Source organism: Gallinula chloropus (genome assembly GCF_964237585.1).
Source record: "Gallinula chloropus genome assembly, chromosome: 3".
NCBI lineage: Eukaryota > Metazoa > Chordata > Aves > Gruiformes > Rallidae > Gallinula > Gallinula chloropus.
Genome location: NC_140087.1, coordinates 36,251,325 through 36,271,804, shown reverse-complemented (window position 1 = coordinate 36,271,804; position 20,480 = coordinate 36,251,325). Strand labels below are relative to the sequence as shown.

Sequence of the window (20,480 nt, the reverse complement as noted above, 5' to 3'; positions counted from 1 at the left end):
ATATGCAATTCAGAACAAACTGAAGAGGAAAGATTATTTAGATTCAGCAGCGGGGAGGGAAGGAAGAAACTACTGGAACTGCTTGTTCCATATTGACCAGTTAACTGAATTGTCATGGCTGCATTATCATTCTCGCCTTCACACAGCGAGTCAACGGTCTGAAATACTAGGAATGATGTCAACGGTCTGAAATACTAGGAATGATGGATATTTCAATCCAAAGTATACAAAAGAAGCCATCAGTAAAGTTGCTAATTGTATCATCCTTTGGTCAGAACTCGGTTTGCTTTATATTCATTCGCTGAAATAATTTTCTGCTTACAAAATGAAAAATCTCTCCTCAGTGTCAGAAAGCTGCATCAGTTGTGTAATAAATTAAGAAGCAAAAACTCCAACAAACTGGAAAGAAGACCTTTCCATTCTCTCTAGTTTTCCTACTAAAAAGGTACAGCAAAACAGTTCCCTCTTCCAAATATTACTGGAAATTAATTTACGCTTAAGCGAGCACAAACAAATCTGGTATTTATGGCAGCCCAAATGACATAATAGATGCCAGCTTCTATTTAGCTTTTTTTCCCCCCTCATCTATGTATCTATCTAGGGTCAAGCAAACATTAAGATCTTATTTTCAGTAATAATCTTCATACACTAAACACACATGCTTATTAGCACAAAACATCTTTAAAACGTTCAAGAGTTGCACCATTTGCTCACTTTTCCTGAGGCAGTTTTGATATATCCACTTTCAATATACCCGAGATAAGATTGTTATGTCAATTTTTTTTCTTTGAGCCCCAGGACCCTGCAAATACCATAAAAGCACAAGCAATATATTCCCCAGTCATCCGCGTACAAGGATCTTACCTAATACACCACTAGGTTCAATAGGATACTCAAGGATTGATGTAGCTGGTGCCAGCGTGTAGGGGTATTCATATGGTGTGTAAATTAAACCAGCTTCGGGTCCAGGTGGAACTATTGCAGCGGTGGGATGAGGAGTTCCGTTTGGCATGACAGCGGTTTGTATTTGTCTGATCAAAGGCATTATGGTAGGGCCAGCTGGCGTAGGAGTACGCAGGGCAGCTGGTGGGAGAACAGGCGCAGGCCCAGTAATAATCCTTGGAGCCTGGGCTGTTGCTGCAAGAGAAAAGGCAAGGGCTGCTACAGTAAGCAAAGAAATTCAGAGGAAAGTATGGAGATAGCAGTACAAAACGTGGAAAGAATGGGAAAAAAGGGGAAAAGTAGGAAAGAAGAAAAATAAAAGGAAATCATTAGTACATGCGCTGATCACACAGTGCCAAAGCACACCATTCAAATGCAAACAGCTTTCCATTTTCCAGTGTGATTAAGTATGAACATGCAAAATAAAAAAGGCATTGTAAAACAGTGAGGTAGATTTCTCAAACAGGTTACACAGCACAAAAGCTCCATTTAGACCACATTTCTTCATTTATGCTATCAAGACTGCATGAGACCGAGATGCATGCAGGAGATACAAGGAAAATACCATCATCGTCAGAGTACAAAATGTAGTGCAGCTACAGAGTCCACAGATGCTCAGTTATGCAGAGCTGCTGTATGTCTACAGTTTTTATATGCCTTGAAATTGTATTTAAGCACATAAACATTTCCAATTCCCAGGATCAGCGAAGGTAAAGATGACGTAGAAAGACAATGTACGTTCACTCCTACTCTAACATCAATACTCACTCAAAAGTGATTTCCGTATCAATTTCCCCAAAATAGAACATTTTTTTCATATTTTAAGCTCAGTATGGCTTATGTTAAAGAAATTGGGTGGGGTTTTTTTTTGTTTAATTTTAATTTTATACTTTCATTTGGTTTTCTTAGTTTTTAAACATTGCTAGTACGTTTCATTAAGTGATATTTGATGTGTTGGCACAAAAGATGAACAACTTTTAAAACTAACACATCAGTTGGTAACAGTCAACCTTAAAAGGTTACATTGATTTAATTAACTTATAGGTGGTCAGAGAGAAATGTGGCAGAAGCTTTTCAGATTTGAGACTGTTGCCAATTTTACGTTATTCTACTTTTTAAACAAAAGTGCTCAGACTGAATGTGTGATTTAATTAACCCTCAAACATCTTCATTTCCTGTCTTAAACCAGTATGGCTTCTACATCTTCAGGTTTTCAGTAAAACCAAAATGGAAAGAGGGAAATTGTCTTATTATTGAAAAGTTGGTATTAGTGTGGAAATCTGTAATCAAAAAATGGAAAAAAACCCAGACCGACAATCCCAAAAAAGCATCTTCCCACTTCTACTGATACAACGGACCAATGGGAATAGATCAGACAAAGAAATTGCTCAAATATAATATAAAGGTTTCTATGCAACAGTTTGCATCAACTTAAGCTAATCTGAAAGCTGTTTTACTCTCAAATTTGCAGTAATTTAGAGACCAAAATATATTTTAAACTGATCTAGTTTTAAATATTATGGTGTTCGTTAGGGCTGAAAGATTTACCACTACCATTGTAGCAGTAAGAGCCCTTGCTTGTCTCTTTTAAAATCAGTATAATCACACTGGTGTAAGCACTCTCAAGTTGACCTAACTGCATTCCAACCTTTAAACATATTCAACACTGAAACAGTGACTGTGTGGAGAAGAAATTTGCAAATATTGGTAAGGCCCTTAGTGAAAAGATTAACTGCCCTTACACCTGTATCACAGCTACAGCAAAGAACTACTATGCAACAGTACCAGCAACCACATTTTCACAAGGAGAAATTAAGATTTTTGACTAGAGAAAACAATTTGTATCACACACAATATGTATAAGGTCTCATTAGTAGGTGTATGTAATTAATTTTCAAGTGTAAACCTGTGCATACATGCGTTTGCAAAAGCATTCTCACACAAGTGTAATGGAAGAAATGGTAAAAATGGCTCATTACATCACTGATCCCTGTGAACTCAGCTGTGAAATCAGTTGATGATGAATTGTTGGAAAAACATAACACTGGGGGGACACATGCAAGCAAGATGAAAGGAAGGAATATAATACAGAAAAATGTATTCATAGTATCCTCAACAACTGTAACATTTTCTAATCGAATCTCTTAAAATAACACTGAAAAGGAGCCTATTGTCCTTTAGATGTATTAAGGAAAAAAATGACTGCAAAATGGACAAGTCTGGATTAAGAGTTGATTTTTTTTTAAACTATGTATTTCTAAATACTTCAACCCAGACATACTATTTAACAAAAAATGCAGGCAGGGGGAATGACCCAAACAAACCCCAAAACTGACATAACATCTCTCCAGAAGACCTTTTGCAACAGCTATCTACTGCTTTGCTGTTTTTCTACTGCCTTGCGTTCTCCAGCACAGTTGCTACTGCAAATTTGTCAAAAAGTAGATTTAGGAATCAAGCCCTGCAAACATTACTACACTGACCCTCGAGTTTGAGACATGCTTACGTGATTTGATGTTGGCATCTCTGTAGGTGCCATTCAGAATTGCAAGCTCCATCAGCTGCATCTTTTTAAGGCTGTCTTCTCCTTCTGCCTGCGTGTAAAAAGATGGGAAGAAAGTCAAGTTTATTAATTCACTACTGCAGAAAATCTAGGGGGCCTAGAATAAAATACTTTCAAGTTTTAACCAAGCAAAATACCTGCTTACCATCAGTCACTAAACCACAATAAGCTTTGTCAACTTTTCCCTAAAATTTAAGTACAAGTTGCCTGTTGCCTATCACTGAGCGGAGTCGGTAAACATCTGGAAGGAATTCTGAGAAATGCTCAAACCAGAAATTATAAAAACAGGGTTGTGTTTGATAGAAATTATTTAAGGAAATTTTCTTCCTCAAGGTTTAGTAAATGTCTTCATGTACTCCTAAAAGAATCTTTTAGGATTGTATTATTGGGCTAGAGGAAGAATAGTCACCATCAAGTTCAAACAACTTCAATTCACTGTAACTCGCTCTGCTGTAGTGGGTATTGACTACTTCAGGAGGGTGAAGGTGGCAAATCAGCAAACTTTGGCTGGCTTTCCAAGCACAACAACCGCTATTACAGCAGAGCCCATAATTCGGACACATATAGATGTATTCTGATTAGGATGGAACTACTGTTTACACGGAATACATTATTCCTGTTTCTGCTCTGATATAAATTGCTTCTCTGATGTTAGTCTACCCCACTGGTACCCTTCAGCTTGCACAAATACTGCTTAATGAAAAAAAAAAGCACACTTTTCTAGTTCCTAACAAAAATACTTCTGATTAGTACCATTTTAGATTTAAGACATGACATTTTCTGATCTGTCTTTCCAGAAATGCTGCCATGTGTTTAGTCTACATCCTATCAACCAGCAAACAGTATTATAATATAGGAAGGCCATGAGAGATGGCCAGCATCTATTTTAATGTTAAATTACCACCTTACTGCTATTATTGAATACCACTGCAGAAATTCTCAGTCAGATGGAAGGGTAGGCAACTTCACTATTATCTGCACTGCATTCTTCCTTTGCTAAATAGAATTTCTTTTATTTTTATATATCCATAATGTTTTCCAGATATTTGGAAGAGCATTTCCCAAGTTAATGGGAACCTGAATAGTGACATACTGTCCTATCCACTCTGAATAAATCTGACTGAAGTCTGATTTCATGAAGTTGGTCACCTGTCTTAGAATACAACTCTTGTAGATGGTTTGAACCAGGACTTCCAACAGACTGAGTGACTACAAAATACCAAGAACAGCAACCACCACCACCACCAAAATCTATGAAATACCTTACAGGATGGAGCAGATGAAACATTGTGTCAAACTATTTAACAGGATTATCTACATGCAGTGTTCCAAATGCATAGGGAAATATCTTTTCAGGCTAGTTTTGCAGCAACGTATTGTTAAACACACTTTACTCCCAAACTATGGAGAAGTAATTTACTGAATTACAAGCAGAAGCAGCTTTTTAATTGTATCTAAGCAAATATAGTACTTAGCATGAGGAATGCTCAAGGACCACCACCCCTTGCAATGGAACATTTAACATCTGATTTTTATCAACAACTTAAAATCACTAGATTACTTTCAGATATCAGAAATGGAACTCCTAACTGTAATGCTGAGGACTTGCATAAACACACAAAGATTACCTAGTAACAATTTATGTTGTTAAAAATTCAGAATATACCAAAAGTTAGACTTTTTCTTCCTATTTAAAATAATGTCTGACAGACCAAGCTAACACTAATATTGAAAAAGTAAATACACACTCAATTACCATTTTAACTGAAAATTAATAGTACTGTTAAGCACTGCACTATCCAGAAACCTCAGATTCCACAGTCATTAAAATGAGACCCTCTGGAATACAAAATGTAGACATTATACCATGCTTAATATGACATACTCAGAACAGACTTACAACTGACATGCAAAAGAAATCTATTTTGGTTTAAGAACTATTATTGAATTGCGTCTTTGCTGGTAAATTACCTAGACAATCATGATGGAACAACATCAATTCCAAGTCTATGTGCCTATACACAACTCACAAATTCCTGTCATTCTGAATATACCTTATCTAATTTATTTTAGCAATAAAGATTTAGCACATCGATTCCCCCTCCCCCCCCGCCCTGTTATACTTTGTAACGGCTTTTTGCTTGGCTTCCTTTATTTGTTTATTTATTCAAAATTGTGTAACAAAAACCCCTCCACCAATGTCAGCTGCATCTCCCATACAGTTCCATTAATGTTACTAAAATTGCTCACTTCCTCCAAGTAAGAGTTCAGGTGATTGATCTGACACCATTAATGAGCCTCAGCAAATGCTGACTCTTACATTCTACTTGCTAGGATAATTTTAGTAACTCTAAACCCAGATTCTGCACCACAGTAAATATTTCCTATTTATAAAATAATTTTAAGACAGAAAACATTTTTTGCCTTCTGGCATCCCCAAAAGGAGTTACAACATCTTAAAAGCAATAAAAGACAGACATTCCTACTTTGGATCTTCAACACTTTCCTATAGATCTCTATGCTTCCTATGAGACAAGATGTCACAATTATCTAGGTTTTACAAAAAATAGTAATAATGGGCTCCCGCATACAAAGCAGACGAAGTCCTTAACTTTTACTTTTGAGATTTACCTCTCTGGGGTAAAACCCAACCAAGCCAAACAAAATAAAAACAACAAAACCAAACACTACAGTTAAAAACCATCTTTACTGCTGGCCACACGGGCATCATTAGATCCTCCCAGAAGATGGCACTGTTTATTATACAATACTATCACTTCAACCCATGGGTGCATAGCAGTATTTGCACCACCCTACTAGTACTGCTCAAAATCCCGCTACCCCCTCACACCCTCAACTTGCAACAGTCGCTTACCACCTCTCTTCAAGACCTAAGTCACAGAAGCGGTGAGGACTCTTTCTGAACAGCTTCATTCTGTGGCACCAAGCTCTCTGCTTCAACACCAGTCACCAATCGCCAAACCCTCACATGTCCAAGAGCTGGGATACAGCAATGGGCCCGCGTTTTTGCCTGCCCTATCCTCTCCCTTCCTTGCTGACAGATGATCAAATGAGGCACACCGATGCAATCTATTTTAGCTCCAGGCATTTCTGCAGGCACTCTCTGTTAAAGCAAAGGGAGGTTGCATGAGGGATACAAAGGCAATCTCTAAAGGGACAGTACATTACCTGTACAATAGCTGCAACAAAGCTCAGTCATTTGTACCAAAAGGAAGCTACTTTGAGCAAACATCAATAAGGTCACTTAAAGCCAGATTTGCATTACTAAGTTGAAGCTCAAGTGATTGACTCAAACCTCTCATCCTCTCAAACCTCCAGTGCTTTCCTTGTATTTCTCATGTACAATATAACATGCAGATTAAGAAAAAAACCTTAAATGGTATCTTGAAACATAATTCTTTAAATGTAAGCACTTGCAGCTGCTCCCTGAATACAAATACTGAAGAGCTGCAAGCGGTAAATCCTAACAAAGCCATCTGTGTGCAAACAGTGGTTACCATTTTGCAAACACGTGGCCAGTTCTCTCCGTAGCGCAGCTCTAAACTGGGCTAGCAATAAAAGGACCCGAGGGAGACCAAAAGCCAGTGACCACTATTGATTTAAGGAACTTGTTTTCTGATCTCCACCAGAGTAGGATAAATAGTCACAAGGTTCAAAACTCTAGTAACAACTACGAGTGCCACCTACATTAAGTCTCTTTGGAAACACTTCCCAAAATAAAATTAAATACACAACACTGATCATACTGATGCCCAGTTAAAACCTCCTACATTAGGCAATACTGTCTGGGGTTTGTTGGTTTTTTTTTTTTTAATTTCATTTGGTTTTGGTTGTGGTTTTTTTCCTAAGGAATGCTGTTATGTAATGAACTACTATTAGTAAGAGCTTGATTCATGCCATGAAATAGGAAGCTCAGATAAAGTACTCCATTTAATTTTGTTAACGACTTCATTATCAATGTCCAAGCTATACTTCAGCCTCAGATACCAAGATCCTCAGAGAATTCTTTTATTAAACTAATGGTTCTGAAATTATTACCAAGCACTTAAATGCTTCAGATTCTCATGCGCATAGGGTGTGCCCTTAAGAGTATCCTGCAGTTTAACTTCTTATTTATATACAAAACATACACACATTAGACAGATACAGTTTCACAGTGTCAAACAGGCATAGAAACTCTAAACAGCAGTGCATTCACTGTGCTAAGTCAATGAAGGACTTCAGAAGATGACAAGTCTTCAGAGGTGACAGGCAGACTGTTAGATTCTGTGTACAGTCAACTCTGAGAAGCATGTAACAAGTTACAGTAGAGAAGGAAAGATAAACTATCTTAAAAGGATCAGGTAGCAATGTTTACTAAAGCGCAGGGATCCTCAAAGTAGTGAAGCCTGTCAGTGCCCATACTGCTCTGCCACCCCAAACTGACCCACATGGAAGGTGACTGCAGCAGAGTTAATTCACAAACCAAACAATCCACTCATATGATAGCCGGAATACCTTATCCTGACAGAGCTCCTTGAGCCTTGCAGTCTTACCCAGCTAAGTCTCAGTACGTACTCTGATTCTTGTTATTACTAACGCTGGCAGGGAAGGCTTTCAGCATTTTTGTACAAACATGTATCTTTCCCCACATAAGGCACATTTTCCTTTTCAAGTAACTGCTTTGGAAAATATATTTTCTTTTTCCTATATCCCTAATAATATAGATACACTGATTGAGGTGATGCTACTGACTTTCATTGACAGTCTAGCTTCCAAGTGTTATGTATTTTGGATGACATTTTTGCAATCCTGTCACACATCCCTGCACTTCAGCTGAATTCTCATTAACTCAGCTGAGCTCAACCCTAGGAAAGGCTGTAGACAGTTTCATCTTGCACCGAATGCAGCCAAGTCTTCCTTTGGTTAAAGGGAGCAGTCCTTTATAAGCTGGTTTAGAGCTATCCTTTCAGGATGAGAGCAGAAGCAACAAGTTGGAAGAAGAAATGATGGCGAAGCAAAATGATGGATAAATGAACCTGTTGCAGTTTTGTGAGGCTGTGCTGCTGAGACGGTTTTTGTAAGCAGGTTTACAGTTTTCTGCCAGCCTCAACTATAAACAACGAGCAATTCAAGGCCAAAGTCACAGCCCGAGAGACAGTCAAGCGCCTCTGAGAATCACATGTAGGAGAAAACAACCCGGAAGCAGCTGCATTTTGCCACTGGAGAAGGGAGCGAGAAGATGAAATGAGCTGTGCAGACACCAAGGCCGGAGAAGGACAGGGGAGGTGGCAGAGAGAAAGATGCCCCTGCAGCCCGTGGAGAAACCCATGGAAAAGGCCAAGACTCCACCTGCAGCCTGTGGAGGGGCTCCATGCTGGATGGAGCAGGTGGAGACATAGAGGAGACGCTGTGACCCTACGCGGGAACAAGCCGCTGCCAGCACTTGCGGCCATGAGGAGAATCAGAGACAAAGAGATGTGAGAAATATTTGCATCGGAACAGGTTTGCTGGGGGGAGGCTTGGAATCCTGTGGAGGACTGGGACTGAGAGACATTGAGATAATGCCCTGTGAGAAAGGATTCACGTTGGAGAAGTTGGTGGAGGACTGTCTCCTGTGGGTGAGACCCCACGGTGCAGCAGGGGGAGGGTGTGGAATGAATGCCTTCCCTGCTCCCTCCGCCCCAGCCGAGAAGGAAACCAACTTGCAAGGCACTGACCAAAGCCCCCATCTCCCAGTCCCTGACTCCCTGTGCTGTGATCGTAGGGGGGGAAGAAGGGAGTGAAATCATGACTAGAGTGAAGTCTGCTAAGAAGGGAGCTGAGGCGGGGGCGGGGAAGGGGGGGGGGGGTGTGGAGCTTAGAGGTGTTTTAAGATCTGAAAGAGGAAAGCAGCTCATGAAGAAGTAACCCAGAACCCCATTTTTTCATAGTCCCTGTCCTCCTGTACTGTGAGCAGGGGGAAGAAGGGAGCAAGATCATGGCTAAAGGGAAGTCTGCTTAGAACTGAGGGGTGGGGGGGAAGGTGCTACGGAGAACCCCATTTTCCAAAGTCCCTGTCGCTGTACAGGGGGGAAGAAGGGAGCAAAATCCTGACTAAAGTCTGCTAAGAAGGGAGTGGTGGTGGGAGAGTGTTTTAAGATCTGGTTGCACTCCCAACTCCAGTTTACACTGTTCTTTGTGGTGTAGTGTAATAAATTAGGTAGTTTCTCTCTTCTTCACTTTGTGTTGAGTCTGTTTTGCCCATGTCATTGCTGACAGAATGATCATCTCCCTGTCCTTATTTTGTCTTCTGAGCCTCTTAATACATATTTTCTCCCCTGTCCAACTAAGAAGGGGAGTAGTAGACTGACTTTGGTGGGCATCTGGCCTCCAGCCATGGCTAAACAACCAGACAACCTCAAACATAGAGGTTAAAATCAGTCTTGATCTTCCCCAGTCAAGTGCCGCAGGCCTGTCCCACCATGCTCATGGAAAGGACGACCAGACAGCCTCAGCAATGCAGGAGACTTAAAGAACAGCATTTACCTTCCAAGCACCTCAGCAACTTCTCACACAGGCTACCTGCCTGCTGCCCCATACTGCCTCTTGTTAAACAGCAATACTCAACAGCAGCTTGGTACCTTCCCTGCCACCTTCAGACACAGCTCTTCCAGCTACCACATTCTGTCCAAGTCCACAGGCTTTTTTGCACATTTACTTTAGGTAGTGAATTTTTCTAGCACCACACTCCATTTTTCAGGTAAGGCACTGAATAATTTTGCAGACACTCCAAACAGAGCGCAGAGAATATGGCGGTTATAGACCACTACCATGCTATGAACAAGAATAGGTACTTAAAAGTCTTCCTTAAATAGGAAAGTTATTTACAATTGCCACTCTTTAAATGGCACACCTGTAAAGCATAAGCCACCTGCAATTTATTCATTTAATACAAGTTTTGGTAAAACACAATACCACTGCTGAAATATTTTACTGTTACTGATCTTATCCCTCCTTATCCAGGAGGCGGTGCTGCCTCTCAGGGGTCTTGCCCCCCTGCCTTCCTACAGTCCCCAGCTGCTGCAGAGCTGCACAGCTGCAGCTCCCAGGCCGGCGCTGTGACACACTCGCTGGGCTCTCTAAGGTCTAGAATGCTTTTTATCTTCCTGACAAAGAAAAACGTTCCACTGCAATTCACTTGCAGATCAGTAAGTATTCCTAACATACCATGTGCCAGTCAAACAGCCTTTACACATGAATGTCTCCATTCAGGGACAAACCCCTTCCATTCTATAAACAAAACACCTCACAAACAATATACTACAAATTCCTAGAAACACACGTATTAAACAAAAAAACAGATCTCAGACATCAATGTATTGTAAAGTATATTCTAACAGATCACAGGCTAAATTAAAACACACTGGAATTCTTGAAGCAAAGGTATACACGCTTAAAATCCATTTTGTGTTTGGAAGGTCTTTATATCTGAGTTGTTAAAAGACTGAAGTATCTATGGGAAGGAAATCCTAGGCAAGATGACAGGTATCCAGAAGTGAAACACAAAGAACAGAACTTTTTAAAAGAATTGAACTGTGAATAAACTATTAATCAATTACCTACTGCAAGACATCAGTATTCAGTTCTACTTCCAGTAAGCTGCTCTGTTACTCAGTATTAAGGAAAACATTCCATAATCCCTTCTCCTCAAAAAAATTACCATGGCCTTCTAAGTTTCCCATGCCCAGAATGTAATTATTGACAATTAGAAACTGTTGGTAAACATATGTTACTTGGACTTTCTCATCCTTGATTGCACATACGCATCTGATGGTGAAGGAGCAGAAAGCTGACAACATAGCTTTGTTCGTGTTGAAAAGAATTTGCCAAAGAGGTCTTTTTTAGCATAATTTGGCAGCTATTCTTTTATCAGAGAAAACTTTTCCAAATACTTTTAAGACAAAGTGAAATAAATCACTACTTTAAGACCAACCATATTTCTTACAAATCCTGTACGCCATCAACAATACTGTGGCATTGAATAGGTGGCAAGCTATAGCTCAGTTATTTCTCTATTTCCTTTTCAACACCGACACACACTGCTCTGTCTATGAGGATAGGCAAAGATAAATTAGCATCATTATTTCTTCTGGGCAACACAGTCCGCTTATCTTCTTCAAAGCAAGCTCTCAGTTCAAATGATATGCAAAGGAGACTGTGCTGTTCTCTTGACAAATTCATTGGTCATAATGTTAAAGATACACTAGGGGGAAAAGGCAGCGTATCTTTTTACACTTCCCATCACCTTATCTGACATGTCCCTGTTTAATCACAATACCTGGCTTACCAGTAATATTTTCGAGAGTCCTTATGCCCTCCCCTCCCCCACTTTCCATTGCTGCAAGAAAAAAAGACAGATAAGGTAGAGAAAAATCAGCATGAAGTGCATTTTATAAGCCAGACTGAAATACAGCATCCATAGGATTTAGGGGTTTGCTTCACCTGGGTATTAGCTGTTAATATATTGTTGAAGGGGGAAATCACCAGTAGCTTTCTGCTTGATGCTAACAGATCTTTATGTCTGTCTCAACATTTCTTTAGGATAGACAGATGGGCTTGTATTTAAATCACAAGGTTTTGGGTCAGTTATACTAGACACTTAACAATCCATAATTCCAGAATTTGCTTTTTGTTTAGTCTTTTTTTCCCTCTAAATTATCATTTCTCTTTCCATCACAACTTAATCTTTTAATTGTGTTAATAAAATCAGTGGCAAGAATCTCTGTACACAACACACAGAACAGCTTCAGCCATTCATAAAGCTCCAGAACAGGAATGCATCTTTCATGACACATACATATACACACACTCCAACCCCAAAAAAATCAAAACCACAGAATTATACTAAAATACATTAAGAAGTATTTGTTAGCACACATATTTGCTCATATTTCTATCAAGATTCAAATGAAATTGCTATCAGTAATACAGTCTAAAGCATGAGAGCTTTAATTAGCAATGTGCAAGTCCAGTTAAAAAACTTTCAGAGATAAACACATTAGTTTTGGTGTATCTAATTTTGGAATGTTAGACATTCACAATTCTTCCTCACCAGGTAGTTTAATTCTGAAAACAGGAGCTTAAAACATAAGCATGCTGAACATGAAGCCTCTAGTAAACATTTTCCCACATATGGCTCTGCCAGCAACATCCTGAGTACCATGAACATCTGAGGAATCTGAACAGAGCAGAAATCAAACACGACCTGTATTATGCAGGTCTTTATTGCAGCTGTAGCTTTTTGAACAGACTGAATGGTGCAAAAACCTTTGAGACTGTGTTGACACACTCCACTTTATTGGGACAAATACTTTAATCTGTCCTAAGTTTTAAGCAAATTATAAAAATAATTCAAAAAACACAACTCTCTATGATCAAGATGGTTGTTCTAATAAGCATACATTAGAGGCAGGTATTAGAAACAGAACAATGGAATGATTAATTAAAATACTTGTAGGTAAGTCTGGCTTGACCTGTAACATCTATTTTTCCTCTGCCATGCCAGGAGGTTTCTATTCAAAGTTTGAGTTTATATACTCTGAATGGCTGTAAATTTTCCTCCAGTGCAAAGACACTGAACTCAAATATCAGGGGGGGAAGGAACAAACCCCATTAAGGCCTTTCAAAAGTATTATTTTGCTGCAAACTCTATAGAGACTCCAGTTCCAGCTAATTTTGTTTCCAGCTGTGCTAATGTTTTAGTTCATAAACAAAGCCTTTCATTCTCAAAATGGTACTGAAATGTGACCCCATGTTTTCATATGGAAAACATGTCCATTATGTTTTTAATCTGCTCCCACCCAAAAATAAAGTAAGAAAAATGACATTTTGTATCAAATTTAGTAACCTAGAAAGAACACAAGAAGTCTCTTTTTATAGCGACAAAAGAAAACTAACTGCTGGTGACAAGTAGTACAGAGACTGTTGCTGTGAATTAGTACACATCTTTAACATGCACCTTATCCTATGTGCTTGCTTCAGTAAAGACAGGATTCTGGTCTGCACACTACCACATGGGAATTCATGCTGCAGTACTAACTTTCAAGACATTTTTCTCTTCAGCTTGAGATGTCCTGTAAAGGTAATACTAATTTAAAATAATGTATTACAATAGAAAGTAAAAATATGAACGCTAAGGCTTTTCCAATTACACAACATAAGTATTCAGGGAGCAGTGGCCTTCCAATAGGTTTTTAGACTGACATGCTTACTACTGCAGTCATATTTTCAGTAAGAATCATGACAGCTAAAAGTGATTAAAGGAATTGTTCCTGCATTTCACCTCTGTTCCCTTTTTTACCATTTATTTTCAAAATAACAGAAGTTGCAACAGTTTTGTTGATGCTTTTACCACACATACAACCCCTATGTCCTTATGTCTGTTTAATTTAGAACTCTGTATGAAGCTACCATCTAGAGATGCATTTTTTAATGTAAAATGCTCAGAAATTGAACTAACCTAGCTTTAAATTCCTAGTCCAACTGCGAAAACACTACATGGAAAGTTTAAAAGGACCTATGCACTCTCAGTAATTCTCAACAGCTGCTAAAAAGTGAATGAGTGCTAAAAGCTCACAATGAATTCCAACTGCTTGCAAGTATATAAGCAACCTGTAGCTCTGCTGAATATAATATCACATATATGTCTTATGTGCATTTACTGGTACTTGAATACAAATGTTACTGTTTAAAAATCTAAGTTAACACTTCTATAAATACCACAGATGCCTCTCCTGTTATTCTTGAACTCTCAAGAGCTGACAAAGTCCAGGAGGAGGCAGTGGTAGTATTCCAACTGGCTAATCTCTGTTGTACAGCTGGCTAAAACCTGCTTTCACACAGCTTAAAAATAGAGAGAAGTGAAAAAATGAATTGTGTGCACTCTCTTTAGGGGACAAATATGTCAATCATATGACCTTCCGTTTGAAGGCTCAAGCTGCTCAAGGCAGTGTGTTGCTAGGGAGAAGGCTTTCTTTGCTATTTATTGAGCTTTCTATTCAGCTTTTAGAGACCAGCCAATGCTTATTTTCCAGAGACTGGAGTGAGACCTCAGCACTGCCTGGCCCTGACAGAGGCTTGCACAAAGGGCCTTTGAGGAGCGCCTCTTCCCCAGGGAGCCGGAGCTGCGCTGGGCCCACCTGACTGACTAACCACCGGCCTCACCCACAGAGCTGTACCTAGCCTGCACCTATCTCCTGGGCAAACAACCCTTCCTGCCCCAAGAACAGAAGGCCAGTGACTCTTGCTGTTGAAGACTGCTATTAGGAGGAGTAGCCACAGGTGTAGTGTGAGTTCTCCTTATCACCTATTGCAGCATCATTTGATGAGAGGCGGCCTAGATTCCAGTCGCCCTGAACACTTACTCATACTGTCATATAAGAGCCAAGGGAAGGCATGAAGGTTTCATCTATCAGTTTGTATTCATTAGCTCTACATAACATAAATTTAGCATTAAAAGTAAGCTTAAACGCTTTACAAGACAAATTCTCATACATTCAGCCAAAAGACTTTTGACGTTTTAAGTATTACAGAAAAATATACATGCCGTAGATTTTCATTTTGTCATCAACTCCTTTAATCTTAGCAACTTCAGTTACAAAACACTAGTAAATCATGCAACATCTTTCAGTTTCTTGTAACTACTCCAGAGTATCAGAAGTGATCACAGTTTGACTTTTTTTTTTTAAACAGTCACATAATTTTCCAGTGTAATCACCCAGATTAATTCAAACATAAGGAAGTCTTATTTTAATTAATCACTGCAGTTCTTGAGAAAAAAAAGAAAAAGAACTGGAAGCTGGAGTGAGACCTATTGGTTGTGTTAAAAATAAATTAGTTTCTAGTTTCAAGATATTCACCTCTTTGAATTTGGGACTTTAATCACATGCTTAAAGGTCAGTATTTAATATCCAGATTTTGACAAATAACCACCACTTCTTTTTCATACTGTAGTAACACAAAAGAAGCTTCTTACAATGTTCCACTTTGTATGCGAAATTTTATTCTGCTGCACGTTTTAAGGGCAGATTATAAATCCTTAATAGTAAAATTAGGAGACATTAAAGTACCAATAATTTAGTCTTGAAAGTATTACTAGCCTTCTAACAAAAACTGAAAACTTCACATTCTGAAAAAAGATACTCAATTGCAACAAAAAGACTTCTCTATTATTTACTAATATGCACAGGAAACACGTATTTTAGCAATTTAGTATGTCTAGCATACCTAGGAAAACTTTTCCAAAACTACTGCTGTTTGATAAACAAACCCAAAACACCACACTACACCACAGCAATTGTTTCCTTAAGAACTGTGTTCTGGCATCTGGGATAAAACCTACATGTTTTCTAGCTTTTTTTCCCCAGACCAAGACTATTCAGGTGCCTTGCACAAATAATAGACCACCATCTTTGTATGTGAGCCGTGGTTCAGAACTGTATCTCTCAGAAGCAGCTGTAGGTAACAACAGTTCATACACAGAAAAGAGACTGTAGTTAACAAACACAATGTTGTCTACTGCCCAGAATTTGCTGTAATTATGAATATCTGAGTTACCAATGAGACCACCGCCAAAACAACGGCCTGGTTAACCTATTGGAAAGTCCCCAAAGAAATTACTAACAAGGATTTTTTCACCTCCTCTTTCCCAAAATGCTACATTACCAGAATCTATATAATTAAATGAGTCTACATCATAAGCCAATTAAAGTTTTTTAAGTCTAATTTTCTGTCCTAGAACAAGAGATGCATCTATCAGGCCTATCTTAAATAATTAATTTCACTATCCTTCCCTGCTGCTCTACACACCAATTTAAAAATCTGCCTCCTCAGCAGAAACAGAGAAACTACACTTAAGTAACCATTTAACAGGTCTCTCAGTATAAATCTGATTAAATTTCACTGCAAGTTAAAGCCTATACTGGGACAGAAATAATCAAGACTTCTGTGCTTCTATTTGTTGCTTATCTTTGCATATTTTATAGTGCTGTTATCTGAACAGCTTGCTACAGAGTCTGGATCAGATATTACACCAAATCTTCATTTAATGTTTTTTCCTTTTTTATTTTCTAAGCAGCAGAGTACCTGAACTGTGGCTGAAACAAACCGCAGTCACCGAGCCATCCTGGATCAATGCTGTCATGTCATGCTCAGAAATCTGTTCTTGATAGGATAATCTTACAATACTTCTATGTAGGATCTCCCTTGTAGCTTTCCAGCTGACCTTAAATGCCAAATGCATGGTGTATCAACTTTGCAGAGAACAAGCAATGTTTGTATTAAAAATGAACACCAAACTTTTCAAGTGATAATTCTGACATATTCACTGCCAATGCCTTACCCATCAGTCCCACTCTATACTGCATTCTCAACTGCATACTGATGTGCAATTTCCACCTGTTTTCAGAATGATCCTTGAGTCCTTGTTTCATGGGTTAAAACACTCCTAATTTTCCCATGTCTAGATTTCATCCTCAATTTATTTTTTAAACACCTTTCTATAATAAATCTGTTTATTGTTCAGACACTCTGGTTCTCTAAACACTCATTGTTCTACTCCAATCATTAGGGAAAAAGCAACTATTTCTATTTCGATATTTGAGATATGTAAAATAAAACTGTCTTTCAGAGACTGTAGAATTATAATTTCATATTCTTGTAGACAAGGTGTACACCCATAAGCAGAGGCAGCTTAAAACACATTTTCTACAACAGGATAAATCACCTTAGTCCCTCTTAATCTCCTGAACTCCAGAATCTCATGAATATTTCCAAGTAATACCTAAATTCACATATTCTCTAACTTTAGGGATTATATACTTATACATAGTATTTTGTATTAAAAACTTCCTGTAATGTCTGTAGAAATTACACACAGAAATAAAAAAAGCCCTAACCAACCAAACAAAAAGCCCCCAACGTACAATTAGAGGTTTCAGTTATGAGATGTGTCTAAGAAGTTATGAAGCAAACCTAAATGGGAATGTAATGTTTTGGACACAATCTGAAAGTAACAGAGGAATATTCATTTACACGTCATCAATGGGAAGAGACAAATGTAGCCCTTTTCCTTAAGGCAAGGGAAATACAGACAACAAAGGTCCAAAAGGCCTGAAAAGCTAGAGCAATTCTTAAGCAATTTAAATATATGGAAAAAAATGAATGGAATTTCATTTTCGGAATGCGTAAAAATAAGCTGCTGTGTATCTCCACATGACTGAGTTCAGAAAGATGAGACCTTTAAAAAACAGAGAATGGAATGGGAATCAATCAGATGGAAAACTTCTTGAGAGTAATTTCAGATGAAACATGTTCAGACAAGTTTACCTAGAAGATACAACAGTCAATGCTAGAACATAAAAAATTAAAATGCTATCTTTAGATTTTTTCCCAGGCTACAAATTAGTTCTGGACGATTAGGCTGAAGTTTTACACTGCTGTCAAAGGAGTCAAAAATTACTTCTGAAGATGTAAAAAGCCTCTCAGCTGGCATTCCTGTAGTACTTCAAGCCAATTTAACTGGTAGTGGTCACAATCCTACTCTTTCAGTAGGATCTTTCAGTCTCTCAGTGTTGCTCTCCTGTATCATTATATCCATGACTGAGTGCTGTCAACCTGCTAATCTGGCAGGATTATTTTTATTTTTAAAATCTGAACAATTGTCTGCCAGATTACAAAACTGAAAGGCCTTACTGCAGGTTGAAATGTGTGCCAGCATGAGGAAGGAGACAGATGAGCTGAACCCCCCCCACACCTCCCCGCAAAACTAAATTGACTCAGCTGCATGTGAAATTAGTCTTAGTCTTGCTGATTCTGAAGCCAGCAGTCTTAATTTCCAAACTAAAAACATGGATTTTTCTTTTCTCACTGGAGTCCACCACCTGACACCACAGTTGTTTTCATATTAAAATATGAAACATTGATTTAATTTTTCTTATTACTTTTTCTCTTACAATATTATTTTTTATTTTACTCCGTTTCTGTCCATTTAAATCTACTTAAAATCATTCTTCTTTCCAAATTTCTTCTCTCCTGACACTGACTCTCAGTGGAAAAGTACCATGACACCTTCCTTGACCAAATGTGCTAATCACACTCCTTCAGTGGTTTCACTAAACTATGTAAATTAAGTTTTCTCCATTTGTACATTTGCTCATGAGAAGCAAAGGCTACAATTCAACTGTTTATTTATGACTACAAATGCCTGTATGTGTTCATTCCCTGAGCTTCTTTGGTATGTGCACTGTGTGTTCTAAAAACACTAAAATAAATAATTTTTCATCTCTTCTAAAACATCACCATCATTCTCAACTGTTAATTTTAACACCTTAGATGACAGAATTTAAAGCCATACCAATTAAATAGCATCTAATACTTACAAAGCTCCACTTTAACAAACTGAAAATAACACGCAAATTCATAGTGTGAGGATCCTAAAAAAATCCATTTACTTATTAATATTTTTCTTTTTGTTCTATTATTTTAATAGAACTACACTAAGTGTAAATTCAGTTTTCTGTTGCCTAGAACTGCATGATTTAGGATGATGCATTTTCATTTTTATGCCTCTGCGTGCAGCGTTAATTTTAGTGTAACAGTATAAGCATTGTTCTGATCTGGAGTTGAGATACCAGCGATGTGCATACATAGCTTCTGCTCCCAAAAGCTCACAAGTCAGTAAGAAAAAAGAATTGCAGAAAGAAACAAACCACTGGAATCTAAAGATCAGAGTCCAATGTAACAACGCCCCAGCAGACGCAAAATTAAATGGAGAATAGATAAAAATACTTCAAGAGAATTCATCAGAAAAGAGGGAGTGCCTTGAGCAGAAACAGCTGCTACTCCTACTTGTCTAGCAGAATGCACATTTCTCTGATTCTCTGGATTCCTGGACCAGCAGGAGCCAAGAACCCTAGAAATACAACAAATTAATATGCAGAGAACAAGCACTTTGCCTAGCTTCCTACTCCTCCACTATGGTATGACCATTGTTTCCATGTCCATGCTGCTCCTGACACGTTCTCTGTGTGTTCTAGTGCTTGTGAGACGTTCAGCAAGGTGATTTACCTCTCAAAACAGCACTGGAAAATTTTGTGGGTTACTTCTCTACCATTTAGCAAATAAAATCAGCCCATGGAAAGGCCTGACAAATTATTTTTTTATTATATCCATCCACAAAATAAGTAGTCTGCAGCTGGATTCAGCAGTGAAGCACAAAGCAGACTTTTGCTTCGAACAGTTAAACAGGCTCACTTCATCTCACGCTAACATTCTGTAGCTGGAATCTCAGCAGGTCCAACTTAGTTTTACTTAAGAGAACATAATAGATAACTTGGCTCCTATCAAGATTTTTTTTTTTAATGTATGTCAAACTTTTAGATGACAAAACCATAAGGTTTCTCCCTGTACTGCTCACGAGGCAAATGACAGAATATCCTTCAAAGAAAATATTCATCTTCTGTCAGGTAACCTGTGTGATGCATGTCTTAATTCCAGAGAAGGATGTTTCTGATGTAACTGATCAATAATTTTCAAGTTATGAAAAGCTTAATAAAAAAATAAAGTGAAATAGTGAAGTGTTAGTGATTCCACCCCCCTCCGACCCTGCTCTCCTCTCAGATATTGCAGAACTAAGATCACAGTATGATAATTGCTGATAACAGAATCTGGAGTACAAACACCCCTATCCCAACATCTGGCCTGGCAGAATAAAACAAGTTTAAGCTGTTCCTGTGCTCCCATCGTCTCTTATTTCCACTTCAGCCGTGCAAGTCAAGCAAAGAGGAGGAATGGAAGAAGGCACAAGACTTCACCTAAGACAGGTCCAAATCAAGCTCCCCCAAAACTCTGAAATGCAGAAAAAAAAATCCCAGAGCATGAAATTTGAAAACAGTATCATCAATAAGCCCCCCTTTCTGTGGGATGAGTTTTTTTC

At 38.4% G+C, this 20,480-nt stretch overlaps 1 protein-coding gene across 2 annotated transcripts in view; it reads right to left on the bottom strand.

The window, feature by feature from the left end:
- Positions 1 to 20,480, bottom strand: part of QKI (QKI, KH domain containing RNA binding) — a 154,240-nt gene that overhangs the window by 9,713 nt on the left and 124,047 nt on the right. Inside the window, exons 5-6 of one of the 2 annotated variants that reach the window (XM_084261434.1) lie at positions 3,449 to 3,536; positions 865 to 1,161 (exon numbers count right to left, since the gene is read on the bottom strand). In XM_084261434.1, coding sequence (XP_084117560.1) covers positions 865 to 1,161; positions 3,449 to 3,536 — 385 coding nt within the window. The remainder of the gene's footprint in view (positions 1 to 864; positions 1,162 to 3,448; positions 3,537 to 20,480) is intronic. The other variant, XM_084261435.1, reaches the window with a different exon arrangement.